Raw genomic sequence first — 17,340 nt, 5'->3', positions numbered from 1 at the left:
CCTGTGTATAAATTGCACTTTATTCTTACCTCTGCTGGAGAAGCTATAAGCACCAAAAAATGCAGCATGGGCTTGAATGTTTAAATAATTGCTTTTAAGGGAAACAAACCCAATAAATTTAAACTAGACAAATTCTGATTTTTTTAAATCGATGATTCCAGTTCAGCTATGAAGAATACAGCAGAGTTAAAGAAATACAGTGGTGAGGACTCCCAGGAATGAGTTATGCAGGAATTAGAGTAAAATGTTTTGTATAAAAAGCTATCAGAAATATTTAAATAGGTCATGGAGCTGACATTGTTCTTTGCTGTGTGTGTATGTGTCTGTCTATCTGAAATATTCTGCACTACTTTTGTAGAGCTCTAAAATGGACGGAAAAACTTCTGAAGAAACTGAAATAGATCTTCCCCATGTCTAATTTGGAAAAAAAAAAAAAGAACTTAAAGGATTTTAGAAATGTTTAGAAACATTGGCATTATGACAGCAAGACTCTCTGTCATAACGTCATATGATTAACTAGATCAGAAACATTCTGGGATGTTCTGATCAGTTATGTTAATGCCTCTTTTAAAAAGTATAAAGCTAATGCTCTATAAAATAGATACTTGAAAAACAGTTTTGGTTTTCCTCAGGCTACTGAGATTAGAGTTTCATAATCTGTTTGACCAGCTGCAGAGGACGTTCTGTTTCGTTTTTTCTTTTTAAGTAAATGAGCTTCATCTCAACATGATTAAAAAGTTTAAAAAAAAGAATCAGCCTTCAAAAATACTCTGTTTTCACTCATACTTTTAAATAGGAGCAACTGCATTGTCATGTCTTGTTGCAAATGTAATTGGGTTGGAGGTCATTAAAGACTTTGAATAAAAGAATTTCCAAGTGTGCATCCTCCCCTGTCAAGAATCGCCCCATTTTTGGCTTCCAGACATAATTTTAGCAGATATTACTTTGCTGCCTCTCACATCTCACATGTGTTGAGTCAAGCTCGCTCTTGTTCAGTTCAAAAAGCAGTGGTTTGCCTTGCAAGTTAATTTTGTTGATTAAGGTTACTTTGAAAGGTAAAAAGGCATTATTAGATTTCTTTGTGTGTGCCTGTGTGCAAGAAAATGTGTGTTATTTTATGTAATGGGAGAATTGCAGCAATACTGAGCACTTGATTGCACAAAATAAATAGCTTTTCTTTCATTCCTACTGGGAATCAGATTGGCCTATTGATTAGAAATATTTCATATTTCTGTTTTAAAAGAGCATAACAAAATAAGAAGCTTTGTAAGGCTTGTTAGAAAAGTTTATAATTCCATGTCTTTGTGTATCCCTGAGGAGCAATGCATTTTAAAGAGACATTTGTAGAGCACCAAGGGTCTGCTGGAGCCCCTGGGCTGGCTCCAGGTGTGAAGTATCTGAACACCCACTTAAAGTGGCAGTTTGGTGATAAACCTGGTTGGGAATGAAGCCCCGGGCAGCAGAAGATTGCCCCGTTCAGCCAGTGATTGATAAATCTGCTTTATCACCACTCAGGCCTTCTCCAAGTCATTGCAGGAAATTCTGCCCCAACCCCTGATGGTTGTTTTTTGCAGAACTGTTGTTAAGGGTTCAGCAAGCAGCAGAACCAGGTGTTTTTCTGGTTAATTTGTGTTCACTATAGCAGTTTTTCAGTAGCACGGTGTTGACACGACGTTTTAGACGTTCTTGCGACAGAGCATCAAAAATTCAAAAAGTTGCCTGAAAACGTTGAAGCTGACATCAGGTCTTCACAGGAAACCTGCTCAGAGAATGGCAGACTCCTTGCTGTTGCCTTTGATTGCAAAGTGTTTAATAAAAAGCAAATTAGGAAATGAAAATTGTCTCGCGGATCAATCAGGCACAGCGGTTCCGCCTGCTCAGCATTATCTGTCAGACATGAACCTGATGGGGAGTGTTGTATTTTGGATAATAGTCTCAAAATCAGACTGAAAGGTTGACTGAAAAAATACCTGATGTATTTTGTGTGTGCTCTGAGGCTGATAACAAACTCTGCAGTTCAAGTTTTAATAACTTGGGGGGAGCTAAGAAACTTCAAAAGCTTCGTGATAAATGTTTTTGACAAAGCGTCAGCTGAACATTAGGCAGAATCTTGGTAAATCCTCTCATAAGTGGTTTAAAATGGAGTTCTGAACTTTTCCTTTATAAGTTTATGCTTAAGTTGTCATGGTATCTTTGGGTTTAAAAGATTCATTTTATCTGGTAAATGTGCACCGCTGGTGTTTCTGCCTAAACCTGGGCAAGTGCAAGGGGGAAACAGTTCAGGGCTTTTCTCCTTTTGGCAGCCTCTGCTCTGCTCTTGACCATGACACTCCTGCAGGCTGAGGAGAAGGGGAAGCCGTGTTAAAGCAAACTGCAAAATACTCCAGGGAAATATTGCAGTAAATCGTCCAGCTGTCAGGCTTTTGATTGACTTCATCACAGGAGCCCCAAAGTGTGCTGGTCATAGACAAAGCAGTGCTTGGACATGGCAAGTGCTTGTTGGGTTTTGTGGCCCGTTGAGAATAGCAGATGAAAGCCAGTTTATTACAGCCTTTGAACCTTGCCTCCCTTTCCCTCCTGTCACCTGAGCCACTAAGACAAAGCAAAAACAATTCCCTCCTTGGCTCCCCCTGACAAAAATGCCCGACTTTACAATTTATGCTGCTGTTTTCTTTGAACTGTTATCTCTGCAGGACCTTATGGCATCCTTTGCCTTTCAAAAGAATTGAGTTTATAATGTCCTGCAGTGAAGCCCTGACTCAGCAAAATGCTTAAGCCCCTGCCTAATTTTATGTCTACAAATAGCCCTGCTGGTGCCATCAAGGTATTTTAGGGATGTATCTTAGAATTGTGGAGTTTTGAAAAGATTTGGATTGGAAGAGAACTTAAAGCCCATCTCATCCCACCCCTGCCATGGCAGGGACACCTTCCCCTGTCCCAGGCTGCTCCAAGCCCTGTCCAGCCTGGCCTTGGACACTTCCAGGAATCCAGGGGCAGCCACAGCTGCTCTGGGCACCTGTGCCAGGGCCTGCCCACCCTCACAGGGAAGAATTCCTTCTAATAGACCTAATTTTTGCAGGAAAGTTATTTTAAAATTTTGGTCAGCTCAACCGGGTATGTAAAGAAAATGCTGAAAACATTCAGCAAAATATCTTACAGGAGCAAAGCAGGAAAGGATAGGCATATTGAGAATCCTGACAGTGCTCAGGTGATCTGCAAAAGCCACCAGATGAAGTCTGATGTGGAATGATGATCCCAACTTTATAATGTACTGCCAGTCAGTCTCTTGCCTGTGAATTGTCAAAAATGAAAATAGCTTATATTAGAGCCTGCCACACTGCAAAGTGTTTGCATGTATTTTTCTTTTATGTTAAATGACCTACTTTAATTTTTTTTCCCCTACTGCTGGAGAGACTTGATGCTGTTCCTAGAGTCAAATTATTCCTTTTCTTCCTTAACCTACCTTTCTTTCTTTCTTTCTTTCTTTCTTTCTTTCTTTCTTTCTTTCTTTCTTTCTTTCTTTCTTTCTTTCTTTCTTTCTTTCTTTCTCTCTTTCTCTCTTTCTCTCTTTCTCTCTTTCTCTCTTTCTCTCTTTCTCTCTTTCTCTCTTTCTCTCTTTCTCTCTTTCTCTCTTTCTCTCTTTCTCTCTTTCTCTCTTTCTCTCTTTCTCTCTTTCTCTCTTTCTCTCTTTCTCTCTTTCTCTCTTTCTCTCTCTCTTTCTCTCTTTCTCTCTTTCTCTCTTTCTCTCTTTCTCTCTTTCTCTCTTTCTCTCTCTCTCTCTCTCTCTCTCTCTTTCTCTCTCTCTCTCTCTCTCTCTCTTTCTCTCTTTCTCTCTTTTTGCTTCTTTTCTTTTCGCTTTTTCTTTTTCTGTTTCTGTTTCTTTTTTTCTTCCCACAGCCCCTCAAGGGCAGGATTTGTTAGGTTTCCCAGGGGCATCTCATGCTGGTAAATCTCTGAAGCCATAGCCTGGTGCTGCCTGACTGGTGGGGATGGGCAAAGGCCCCAGCTTGGAGAATTTTTTAAGTTCTCCATTCCCATTTTGAAATGTCAGCAAAGTGAGCCAAACTTCCCAATGTGCCCTGGTGTATGTGGGAGCTCATGTTATTCATGCTGAATTCTGTGCCTTTGGAAATTACACCTTTTATCTGATTCCTGACCAAGGAAACCTTTTTTTTTTCTTTTTTTGTTTTTCATAATGGCAGCAGAAAATGAGCAAACAACTCTTGTAGGGACACATTTACAAAGGTATTACCAATTTGCATTTTCATTCCGTGTTGTAATTCCTGTTCACTCTTCATGAAATAGTGTTTAGTGGTTGAAATTAAATATTAGGCATGAAGAATCATGACAGATTTGCTGTCAGTGCATAGTAGAACACTGTGAGGAGCAGCCTTTGCAGGTTTTCCCCTTTCTCCCACTCATCCAAAGCTGTTCCCAGCTTCACCAGATCCTGAAGTTGGGCTGATGGTAACAGGCTGGGAGGTCAGTGAAAGTAAAATAGGAAAGAGAGATGTCAAATACTGCTCAAGGCATTTTAATTTCTGTTCCTGAGGAGCAATAAAGCCTAAATTTTCTGTACAGTCATAATAGCAATTGTAATGTACCTGTAGGATAGAGAAATACTTCGTGTTATTGAACACCATGACTGTTTTCTGTGTAAAATAAGAGATTTTCTTTTCTCTTGCATCAGTGTTGGCCTCTACATATAGGTTGTAGAAAACCTTGTTTGCAAAAACAAAGCCATTGTTTTAATAGAAACAGCAGAAATTTTGCCTTTCATATTGAATCAGTAGCATAATGAGTGGTGGAGCAATAGTTCAACATCAAAGGAGACTTTTGGGATATATTGTGTGTTGCAACAACAGCAAAAAAGTTCCCACCAGAAAGGAATTTTGCCATATGTGAGCAGCAAACATATGTATTAGGTTAAAACCAGAAGATTTCCTTTGCTTTGCACCAAAACCAAGAGAGAACTCCAAGTACAGAGGGGTTTTTTTTTTTGTTTGCAGTGTCATGGGCAGGAGCTCAGTGAAAACCCAAAAAGCTCTGAGGATGCCCCAACAATTTGGCTCAAACATAATTATTTCACTTTTAGAACACCCTTGTTTTGCTCAGACTCATGGCATTGCATCAATGGTCTTCCCAGATATATTTGCCCAATTTATTTGTAGTAGTAATGAACCCAGCTAAATCTATTCATCTCCATGAAATGTTTTAGCAAAATTAATGATTGTTTTTAATAATCTGGATGGGATTCTTGGCTGCTTCCTTTGGATAGAGTTGTATTTGACTCTAAATTGTGAGACCACTGTAAAGAAGTTTTTGCCCAGACAGCTTATAATTCTGGCTTCATGGAGAGATAAAGATTTTGAAAATCAAACGTTTTAATGACAAAATTTTTAATCATCTCCATGTGTATTTCTGGAAGAAAATTCTCTTTAATTTTTATTAACATTCACATGGGACTTTTTTTTTTCCTCAAAGTTCCAGAGATTTTCTTCTCATGAACGAGGAGAGAAAACACATCAATGGATGTAAATTGAATTTAGAAGGCACTTAAAGAGAGGCCTGTATTCAGAATTATTGTTGGCACATGTTTTGAGGATGTAAAGTGGAAGCCTTCTTCTGTGAGCATTAGTAAGGAGATAATTAAGACTACAGTAGGTAATTAGAGTAGCTTTTATTACTGCATCTTTCATTAACTAATTATATTAATTTGGTAACATTTGAAAAATTCTTTGAAGATGAAAAGTGCTAACTCTCACTACCTTTAGTGGTAGCTTTTCTCTGCACTGGTCATAAATTTCCAGGGCTTTTCTTGATACAGATGCACATTCATATATGCAGAGTTGCTAATAAAAATTACATATTTCTAATAAAAAAGACTGACATTATCTTGCATAATCTGATCAGGATGAGCTGTTTTCTCCTGTTTTCTGTTTCAAAGTGAAAATACATTGATACTTAATTTTTTTTAGGAATTTTTCCCTTTTTTTGAAAGTGTCACTTATTTATTCAACCCTCAGAGCAGAGAGATAAATGCTTGTTGATCCATGACTTCCCATTGATGAAATGGGATCAGGAATCAAGCCTTGTCTGCTCTCAGGAACATACAAAAAATAGGAAATTATTTCAGGTTAAAGAAAGAAAACATATCACATTTGTAAACAGTTGAAATCAATACACAGAAATTCAGAATTCTAATTGTCTCTGTTTATGTAATTCTTCAGAACTGAACTTTCTTTCAGATAATCCAACACTTTTGAAAAATCCCCTGTGGTTAAAGTATCATCAAATCAGTTTTCATATATTGGAGACCAAATCCTTCCTACATTCCTGTTCCATGCTTGTTCCTGGGATTCTTCAAACTCTCACCAGCTTTTAGTTGATTTAGCCCAAGCCCTGTAACTAAGACCAAAAATTAATTCCTGCCTTGGCAAGGGATTTTGGAATGCTGGCACTGCAGCTTTTTGTCTCTTTAGGGCTCCTTGTCAAAACTCTGTGCTTGACAAGTTGGGTTTTTTTTTTAAATCACCTTTTTTCCCAGCCTCAGTCTGCCCCTGGGTATCCCACAGAATTCCTCTGATCCTGTGCAACCTCCCAGCTTTCCTGGAGCCACAGCCCAGCTCCACGGGCAGCAAACCCATGTGCTGCTCCCTTGGGGCTGAAATAAACTGCATTTGGGGCTGAAATAAACTGCATTTTGGGCTGAAATAAACTGCATTTGGGGCTGAAATAAACTGCATTTGGGGCTGAAATAACCTCAATTTTGGGCTGAAATAAACTGCATTTGGGGCTGAAATAAACTCAATTTGGGTAAGAAATAAACTGCATTTGGGTCAGAAATGAACTCCATTTTGGGCTGAAATAAATTCCATTTTGGGCTGAAATAAATTCCATTTAGGTCAGAAATAAACTCTATTTTGAGCTGAAATAAACTCCATTTTGGTCAGAAATAAACTCAATTTTGGGCTGAAATAAACTCCATTTGGGGCTAAAATAACCTCAATTTGGGGCTGAAATAAATTCCATTTGGGAATGAAATAACCTCAATTTGGGGCTGAAATAAATTCCATTTGGGAATGAAATAAACTCCATTTGGGGCTGAAATAAAATCTTTTTGGGGTTGAAATAAACTCCATTCAGGGCTGAAATAACATCCATTTGGGGCTAAAATAAACTTAATTTGGGGCTGAAATAACCTCCATTTTGGGCTGAAATAACCTCCATTTGGGGCTGAAATAAACTTCATTTGGGGCTGAAATAAACTTCATTTGGGGCTGAAATAACCTCAATTTTGGGCTGAAATAAATTGCATTTGGAGCTGAAATAACCTCGATTTGGGGCTGAAATAATCTCAATTTTGGGCTGAAATAAACTCCCATTAAACATTTTGCTGGAGATAATCCATCCCCAGGGGGATAATAGGGGGAATAAAAGGTGCCTACCCAGAAATGGAGCTCAGAGGTTCCTTTCTCCTTCCCCATCATGGCTCTGGGTCCCAGGGGCTGGGGTGGGCTCATGCACAAACTCCAGGTCCCAAAATCTGCCCGAATATTCCAGCGGCGCCGTCCCAAAGCCGTCACTTCTCCCTTCCCTCCTTCCCCTGCCTCTCAATGCTGTGTGAGACCCAAACAATGTGATTTTATTTTAGGATCCTTTCCATTTTTAGAAATAAATCAAATGAGTTTTCCCTTTCTCTGGCTGTAATTCACCCACATTGTTGCATTGGAGCTTATTATCTCATTTACATTTTTAAGAGCTTTTCAAAGTGTAGGATATCTGGGCTGGAAAGCAAAACATTGGATTTCTTTGTTCTCTGGCCAACACAAAGCACTTCCAAGGTCAGGTATGGTGTAGACATTCAACAGCAAACATGTTTACATGGCATTTGAAAGCCCGTTTAACTGAAAAAAAAAAAAATATTGTCTTTATAAGAGTGATGCAAGTCAGCTTAGCACAGCTGAGGGATGGGAATTCATCCGAACCTGGAAAAATTTAACTAAATAAGTTAAGTTTTGTTTTCTGTTCAGGGGGAAAAAAGCCTCTGACGCTTCAAAATTGGCCTGGATTTTTGTTTTTAATCCCTTTTTCTTCATCTTGGCAGTTGTTAATCATAGGCTCTGCTGGTCTTTGGGCAAAATGTGACACTTTGAAGCCGAATTAAAATTGCATTTCTAAACAAAACAAAGCATTGTTTAATTTTATAAGAGATGTTCTGGGGTGTACCTGGGGTAAATCCTCTGCTGTTTTTTAAGAGTGTTCTACATGGCAAAAGCTTCCCTGTCTGGTTCAGAGAAAGATCTGAGTTCTGGTAGCTTCAGGAATTGCCATCAGCATCAGGCTCTGGCCACTGCATGTGAGGCTTTTTGACTACTGAGAGAATTTCAGTGTGATCTTCAAAAAGGTGCATTATTCATGACATCTCTCACGATCCCTCCTAGAAAATTAAAATCACGGGCAACAAACTTGCATACTTCTAATTGCTATTTTCAGAGTTAGTCACCTGCAGGAATACACAGCAACCATGAGATTTTGATGTTGCTTTTCCATTTTGGCACGGCTTTGAGCAAGTGCTGAACTTTTGGTTTTACTTTTTTTGCCATTGTGCTGATAAAATACCTGGAGTACTCAAATGAACATTAATTACTCCTGGAATTTATGCAGCACAGGAATAGTCCAAAAAGGGTCCCTTAAAGGTATTTGTGATTGATCCAAGGAATTAACTGAGTTGGTTTTTTTGCCATGCCAATACAAAACCTGCCAACAGCCAGTTATGATGTGATTGGAAAAATCTGGGAGTTCATACAGTAAATTCTGGTTTGGACAAATGGTGAATGGATAACTGGAGGAGTTGTTAGTTTGCTGTACATACATGCTATAGTAAAAAAATCTTCTATCTAAATTTAAATTTAAGACATTTTCTGCTCTCCTAATGAAATAAAACATGTATGCTCCGTGCTGGCAAACACTATCTAGAGTAGGTGAACCTAACAAAGGCTGTGTTATCTGAATCTCCCAAATTAAATGACTTTCAGATGCATTGCAAGCCCTCAGATTTAAAGGAACCTCTCGTTTTAACCTCTGCAGAAGAAGTTTGTTGTAAATAAGAGATGTAAAAGTGGAGAAGGGAAGGAAGGAAGGAGCAGGGCACCAGTTCTCTTTGCCACCACAGGGTTGTTGTTCTGTGCAGGAGCAGTTTGAGATCCAATTTTGTACCCAGGACCTGCAGATGGGGGTGATAGAAATCTGTTTTCTGGCACAAACACATAAATAAGGACTCACATGTATTTAAACATTTAAATGCTATCTCTTGGCCAGCTTCAAAGCCCTGTGAAAGGGTCAAACTTGCTCTTGAGCACAAGGGAAGGATGAGTGATGGTGATGAGGTTTCTTCCCTCCTTATTTTTCACCATTTGGGCTGGAAAAGCTGACCCTGAAAGAGCAGGAGAAGATGGGTCATACTTTGTTTGTAGTTTATCCAAAATGTGCTCCAGGAATGTTCCTGAGAGTCATCCTGGGCTGGTTATGAATGGACACTTTGGGGTTATGGCAGGATTTTTGTCTAATTAATTGGGTTTTTGGTGATCTTCCTGGTATGTGGAACGACCCTGCTCCTTATTGCATATCTGCACTGCTCATTTTAGCTTTTATGTTTGTTTGTGTTTTACCTCACAAGATAGATGTACAAAAAGCAAACAAAAAGCCTGCAGTTCACATATAATTCCCACATATATTTCATTATATTAATGCAAATTCCTGGTACTGCAAGACTTGTTGAGTATTGAAGACGAGTTATGTATTCAAAGCCTGGATTTCAACATTTCTCAGAAGCTCTGATAGCATAAAAGTCCCTGGGCAGATTTGAAGTTCATGCTTGGGTCTGGTTACAATTTTTGGCATCAGAACATGTAACAGTCTTACAGCTATAAGACTTTAAAGTTAATGCCTGGCATCACTTCAAAACAGCATTCAAGATCTATCATAAGTAGTCCTCTTATCTTATCTCAATAGCAATTTGATCCTGTAAATTATTGGAGAGTGCAGGATTTCGGTGCTGTGGAAAAGAGCAAGGCATTTTTGCTGTTAAATCTTTGCACCAAAAGGACTTTTAATGATCCTGAGTTGTGCACAGGTACCCTGGGCTGCTGGAAGCAAACATGAACCATATGGCAGGTCCTGGAAAACTCCCTGAGTCCATGGGGTTGTTGGCCTGTCCTCTCAAGGGAAAGGCAGGGGCAGCAGGGGAGGTTTAGGTTGGATATCAAGAAAAATTTCTTCACTGAAAGTATGGTCAAGATCTGGAGCTGCTCAGGGAAGTGGTGGAGTCACCATTCCTGAAGTGTTCCAAAAACCAGTGAACGAGGCATTTCGTGATACGATTTAGTGACCATTGTAGGGTTGGTCAGAGGTCTGACTCAATGATCTTTTCCAGCCTTGATGATTCTGTAATTCCAGGGTGCTCTGCAGAAGGCCTCTGTGCAGCTCAGCTGTTTTAAAAACAGCACTGGAGGCTCCTTCAGTGGCATTTGCAGCTCGAGCCCCTTCCCGGGCGCAGCCCCGTGCTGCTTTTCTGATGGGTATCAATGCCCCAGTTTCCTGCCATACAAAAGATAACTCAAAATATTCCCTTTCTGCAGCCACAGCCGCCTCTGTGTTGGTGTCAATCCCCCATCCACATTGTGCACTTTGCTTGGAGTCAGCACTTGCAGTTAACAATGCCTTTATTCAAGCTGACAACATCGCTAAGCTTTTAGTAAATGTGTAAGTAAATGTTAAGCGTGTATTCAAACATCCAACAATGAGGAGGAAACTTTCAAAACAAACAAAAAAAAAATCTTTGAAACTTTGTATTGTTTGTTTGGTGTGTATCTGTTAGAAATAACACAGACTATCAGTTCCTTGGGGCACGCTGTTCCTTTGTTAAGCATGTAACAAAAAAGATCAAGGCTCTGAGTGACTGCTGGAATAAAAATAAATGTATAAGGAGAACAATCATGACAAAATAAATTTGTCCATGCATTTTATGAGCTTGGTTAAGGAGTGATTACTTCTGAACTAAATAAGGATGGGGTAGTTGTGGTGAAGTGACACGATCACATTATTCCTTTTATTTATTGCCATTTATATTTCATTTGTAGATCATGTGCTAGATTTGACTGCAGGGCAGGAGGGGAGCCCCTCATCTCGGCCAGCATCCCACTTCAGTAATATGGAATACATTTCCACTCCAAATTCCAGACATTGTTTTCCAGAGAGAGGATTATTCTGGCTTAAATAAAAAAAACTCTTGGTACACTGCAAAACTGCTCCTAAGAAGCTCAGGTTGTGCAGATAGGATGACAACAAAAACCTGGGACATTTGCAAATGCAAATGATGCAATATTTCCATTTGCCTTCCAACCTTTGAGAGTATTTCTTACTTAAAATTTCCTATTCTTACTTAAAAATTTCCTGGTTTTAGGATGGATGGTCTATAAGAAGATATAAAAATAATGTATTTTTAGGATGAATAGCCTCTAATAAGACAAGACTTTTAAGATGTAACTACTCTTGCTCAGTCAATGCTCCCACCTGTGCAAAGTAACTTTTAGGATGGATGTTCTATAAGAAGATATAAAAATAATATATTTTTAGGATGAGTAGCCTCTAATAAGACAAGACTTTTAAGATGTAACTACTCTTGCTCAGTCAATGCTCCCACCTGTGCAAAGTAACTTTTAGGATGGATGGTCTATAAGAAGATATAAAAATAATATATTTTTAGGATGAGTAGCCTCTAATAAGACAAGACTTTTAAGATGTAACTACTCTTGTTCAGTCAATGCTCCCACCTGTGCAAAGGAACTTTCCTGAGTGGCCAGAGTGCCTCTGTCATGCCCCAGCACCGATTCCAGCTGGACTCACAGTGCTCCATGTCCTTCCCCAGCTGGTTGAAGACGTGACCTGGAAGTTTTGCTGCCATCCCAAGTTTCTGACGTGTGTTTTGCCTCCCTTGCTGTTGTTCCAGGCCTTGCAGGACGAGGTGGAGAATTACCGTGGGCAGGTTTACGATGCGCAGAGGAGGCTCCAGCGCAACGAGCTGAAGGCCCAGGAGCAGGTACAACTACTGGGTGCTGTCCTCACCCCCTGAGCAAGGAGGTGCAATGGTTAAAAACAATCCCCTCCTTCAAAGCAAAAGCACATATTTTCCTGCAAAATTCTCAGCTAGCTTGCTTTTCTGTTTTGTTGGTAATAAAAGAGAATTAAACTGTCTGAACCCTTCAGGCAAATACTTATCTGCTGCTCTCTATTGCAAGTTGGTATTTCAGCTATTCTAGCTGTTAAATGATGCATTTATTTTGAACTGACTGTTTGCAACTGACTGTAGAGTTTTTAATAAAGGTTTCTGAGACTATTCGAACCTGTTCTTTAATGGTTTGTATGAAGAGAAGTAAAATTGGACAATAACAGCTAAAAATAATCTTTAGTCCTGATCTTCTGCATTCATTGTCCAAACATGTCTGTAAACAGTTTCAGATGATGAATAGTGCTAAATTTTTTCTGGACACTTACAGTGAAGTCAGAGATTATTTAGTGTGCTTTGAGCAAAATAGAGTGTGGTGTTTACAGGCAGTGTTGGAATAGAAAGGCAATGATCTGCATTCAAACCAGATTAAATTGAAATATTCAGGAGAATATGCAGGTGATGAATGGCTGAATCAGATAGGAATTTCTGTATTCCTAATACAAATAAGGTTTTGAAGCATTTGAGAACTTTATTTGGTGCTGAGTAAACAGTATCAACAGCATATGTCCTACATAAAGCATTTCTAACTCTATACCTGAAGGAATAATCAGTTGGGGTGGGTATAGGAGATTAATAATCGTGAATTTCAAATATTTTTTCCTCAGTTTTGTCATCCTACCGGCACATGGGAGTTCTCTGTCACCCTTGGTGTTTAATTGATGTATTTCCTCGCTGTTCCTTCTGTCCCCCCTCTGCCTCCCAGTCCCAGATGCTGGGCCAGGCTCATCCTGAGCTGCAGTGCCTGCAGCACTGGAGAGTTTGGTGCACTGAGAGCTGGCCTACAAGCATTGCATTTTGGCTTCAGAGTCTCCTGGAAAAGAAGGAGGAAAATCAGCTCTTTAAAGCATGGTTGTCCCTCCCAGGGAATAGCACTGGCTGCATGCTGTGAGGGATTCCTTTTCCAATTTTTTTTCTTTTTTTTATGTTTTTTTTTTAGTCTCTGCCATTTTGCTTTTTATTTTCTGACCTGTTTTGAGACAGATCCAGAAGAATAAATTAAAAGTGACTCATGAAATACAGAGGTAGAAGGCTGCACATGCAGATTCACAGGGTGCCTTCAAGGTTTCCTCCTACATGAGCATCTGCTCCAAACCAACCTACAGAACTCTCCTGTCCAGACTTCATTAATGCAGGACGAGTTCAGATGGTAACATCCTGTTCCCCAGTATAATGGAACAGGAATGTTATTTAAATCACACTGTGCTGTCCATCTTTGAGCTGGATGTGCTGGCAGATTTGGTAGAGCTCATATCCAAGTTCCTCAAGGGTCTTGTCTCTGCCTTTCATCCATTGGGACTTTCTGAAGCAGCTGGAGCCACTGAAGCTGCTTTGGTTTGGGTGGCTTCAGTCTATTTTGCAGACAAACAGTTTGGAAGTTGTTACTTGTCTCCTCTGTGACTGGTTAATTCATTAGTTCTGCTTATCTCTCCAGAAGAAAAAATGCAAAAGTGACAGGTCTGACATGTTTCCAGTTACTGAGTTTGGCCAGGCTACCTGTAAACATGTTCATCAAGTGTTAACAGTGGTTAACAACTCATCAGCCGATCAGGGACTTGAAATATTCAGGGCAGTAACTTAATTTCTGCTTTTACCAAATACTGTGTGAATCAAAATTGCATAAAACACGGAGCTTTGTGCTGGTGCCTTTACAAAAGCCACTTTTCCGAGCTTTTACATATCTACAAATAAGGAGGAGCGAGGGTTAAAGAGCTTCTGTTTCTCATTAAAAGGAAAAATCTTGTGTTTTGATTCTATAACAACAACAAACAAATGAATGAGACATGAAAAAACATTTTGTTGTGCTTTTAATTAAAACTAAAAAGCTGTTTCTCGTTATGGCTTGTTGGGTGGTATCTCAGTGCTCCATGTTGGCTGTTTTTTCCAGAGCAGCGTCCTCATAACTCTTCAGCCTTTAAGAGTGACTGACAGAGCCACAAAGTTTAACTCTTTGTCACAGTGACCCTCTGGTGATCACACAGGCTTAACCTTTCGTTATTATAATCATCCAGAGAGACAAACTGTCCTATAAATAAAGGGGAGAAAATACTTTGGGCTGTCAGCAAGCCCTGAGCTGCTCTGGAGGGGAGCCTGGTGCTGCACTGGGAGAGGAGCTGTTGTTTTCATGGAGCTTTTCCATTCCCATACTTTGTGTTCTTGGATGAACTCGTGTTTACTCCTGTTTGGTTTTTCTCTCCCATTTTACAGCGTGGGTCGGTGCAATCACTTTGTGTCTGTGTTCTCTCACCAGTGGTGCCATATGGCAACCATCTCTGGATGATGGGTTCCAATCACACTTCTCAAAAGTGCTGGCTTAAATAATTTTATCTTTTCCATAAAGGTTGTCCTGTCTCTGTCCTGGTTTTCCAGTGTAATGCTGCACTTCAAGAGTGGAGTCCCAGACCTGAATCATCTTTCTTCAGGTCAAAATGTTGGAGGTTTCCTTTAAAAATTAGATGTCCAGCATCTTGAGACATAAATAACTGTATTCATGGAAAGTGATAAACTGGCAGTAAATGTGAAAACTGTAATATATAGTTTTATATATATTGTTACTGTTGAATGTATATGGTCACAGGACTGTTAAAGTCTGGGAAGGTTTCTGGCAAATTTGGGTGTGTCCAACCCATTTCCTTGCAAAGCAGCAGTGAAGTTTCTTGTATCTCAGTCCTACATAACTGTGGGACCAGCTTCCTGTCCAGTGATCCCATTGTGTTCCCAAATCATGTACTTCTGGAATGAATATATCCCTTGGTTGTCTCTGATGTGTGCCTGGATCTAATGTGAGACAAAATTTCCTACTAAACATTATTTCTTAAGTCCTGTGGCTTTGTGCATTTGTCAGTCATAGCTTCAAAAATCCCCATTGTTCATACAGGAGGCTCTACATCCTGTGAGTGTGTATTTAAAAATGACACACATCACTGGGAGCTTAATGAATCCAGGAATTGAGGCATGTGCAACAAGTTTTGCTGAATTGGGGTCTGTATAAAAATTCATGGTAGTGATCGGGTTTTTTTCCTATACTACCTAGATTTCTTTAGCATTCATTTCATTTCAAATTCTTTTTTGAAGGGTAATCACCCCAACTCAGTTTACTAAAACGCTCCAAGAATCTGTCTTTTGGGAATTACACACAAGAATTTTCTCAGGAAAAAAATCCTATTCTTTTCATTCCTCATTCTAATGTTTCTGGCCATAGATTTGGATTGACTGTGATATAAAATTGGGGATAACAGAGGAGAAAAATGTTCCTCGTGTTTGCAAACAACTGAAGTAGCAACAGTATAGATACTCAAACCATAGGGACGCCTCCAAACAGTCAAGTCAGAAATAGAGTTTTAAAGGAGATTCTGAGACAGAAAATCAATTATGTTCAATTCATTAATGTTGCTGAGGAAATGAAGGAGAATAGCAATGGAGGTTTTCAGCTCTTTAATTTCTTTTTCCTGAAACAGATTATAAAAAAGGGAGAAAGGAGTTATCTGAATGAGGATGTTATAGAAGTATTTGGCATAAAATGGAGCAGCTTAGTTAAAGTGGATTTCACTCATGTTCAAATGAAAACAGGAGTGATAATTGTAAAAGAGCCATGATTCAAAAGCATTCAGCCAGTTTTCATTTCTAATGTTTATTATCCTGACTTGCTCGATTTTTTTATGGCTGCTGGATATTTACCACATTCAGCCCAACTTACTGTTTCCATGCCAACTAAATATGTTTGTTCTCAGATGAATGCTGTGATGCATCCTTCTGAAATTTCAGTTGCTGTGTAGCACAGAGGAACTTCTAAGGTTTGCCACACCTTCTCCTTGGTGGGAATAGTGCTGCTGCCAGTGGATTTGTGGAGCTGGGAGCAGGGAATCAGTGAGGCACAGATGAGCAATAGACATTGATGTCCACAGTATGAGTCCCAGGTAGTTCTTAATCTGATGGCTGTAGCACTTGAGTAATATTAGCTCTTTAGTTTGGGGCTGTTGGGCCATATTTCTTCTTAGAAGTTATCTAGTGGCAGTTGTCCCTGCCCATGGCAATGGGATTGAAATGAGATGATCTTTAAGGTCTCTTCCAACCCCAACCATTCCATGATTCTGTGATCTTTAAAGGTATCAGAGAGTTCTAAACACCATCAGATGGGGTGCCTCCCTCAAATTCCCGGACATTCTCCAAGTGTTGTCATTCTCAGAACATGTTACAGTCACCCAGAATCAGGCAAATAAGCTCTAGATTAGGATATTGAAAAGCCCCGGTTGGCTTTGTGGCCAGCTGCAGGTGAGGAGGGTGGAGGGAGCCTTTGTGTCACCGAGCCAAGGGACACTTTGGGAACTGAGGCCCAGCCAGTCAGCACAGGCTGGAAGTGGTGATGAAGTTCTGCTGTTTGCTCCACGTGCTTCAACCCACGGTGCTGAAACACTTCCAGAATTTCTCCCCCAGAGACCCCTTTCTGCTCCCACAGAAATGGGAAGCCCGGCCTGGATGTGGAGGATCTTAAACCACAGCAGTGATTCACCAAGAGCAGCCCTTGCTGGGGCTCTGTAGGGAAAAGAGTGAGAACCTGAAAGAAATTTCCACTGTGACTTTCAGGAACTGCACCACCAAGTATTGTCACATTAAAATAGTTCCTGTGGTTTCTGACCAGCAGGATGGATGGATGGATGGATGGATGGATGGATTGGAAGAGTGTTTTTGTGCAGTTCTGTGTGGCTGAGGAGGGACCTTCTGTCATCTCCCCCATCCTCTGCTCTGCTGACACCCCCAGCACTGGGGGCAGGAGGAACCCGTGTGTTTCAGCTGTTTTCCTGCCATGAAACCTTGTGAAGGGTTTCTGCAGGGGACCAACAGGCAGAAGGACAGAGCTGCCCACAGGCTGAAAACCTGATGGTTCCACAGCTGCACAATAGAGGATTTCTTTTCTCACTACTTGCGGTGCGAAAATTTCAAATTTAAAGTATTTTTATTGAAAAGAAGATGTTGGAGAGCCACAGAGAAGCAGTGAAGAATGCAGTGGGAGTGGGAGCACTGCTCGGGCTGTTTGGCACACACAGACCACAGCA

General features: G+C 40.1%; 1 protein-coding gene across 1 annotated transcript in view; it reads left to right on the top strand.

Moving 5' to 3' along the window:
* The window catches only part of CEP112 (centrosomal protein 112), a 194,148-nt gene that overhangs the window by 134,573 nt on the left and 42,235 nt on the right, over nt 1-17,340 (top strand). The window contains exon 24 of the mRNA XM_066566089.1: nt 12,011-12,100. Coding sequence (XP_066422186.1) covers nt 12,011-12,100 — 90 coding nt within the window. The remainder of the gene's footprint in view (nt 1-12,010; nt 12,101-17,340) is intronic.

Source organism: Molothrus aeneus, chromosome 26, assembly GCF_037042795.1.
Source record: "Molothrus aeneus isolate 106 chromosome 26, BPBGC_Maene_1.0, whole genome shotgun sequence".
In the NCBI taxonomy this organism is placed as follows: Eukaryota; Metazoa; Chordata; class Aves; order Passeriformes; family Icteridae; genus Molothrus; species Molothrus aeneus.
The sequence above is the reverse complement of the archived record's forward strand: the minus strand, read 5'-3'. Positions and strand labels throughout refer to the sequence as shown.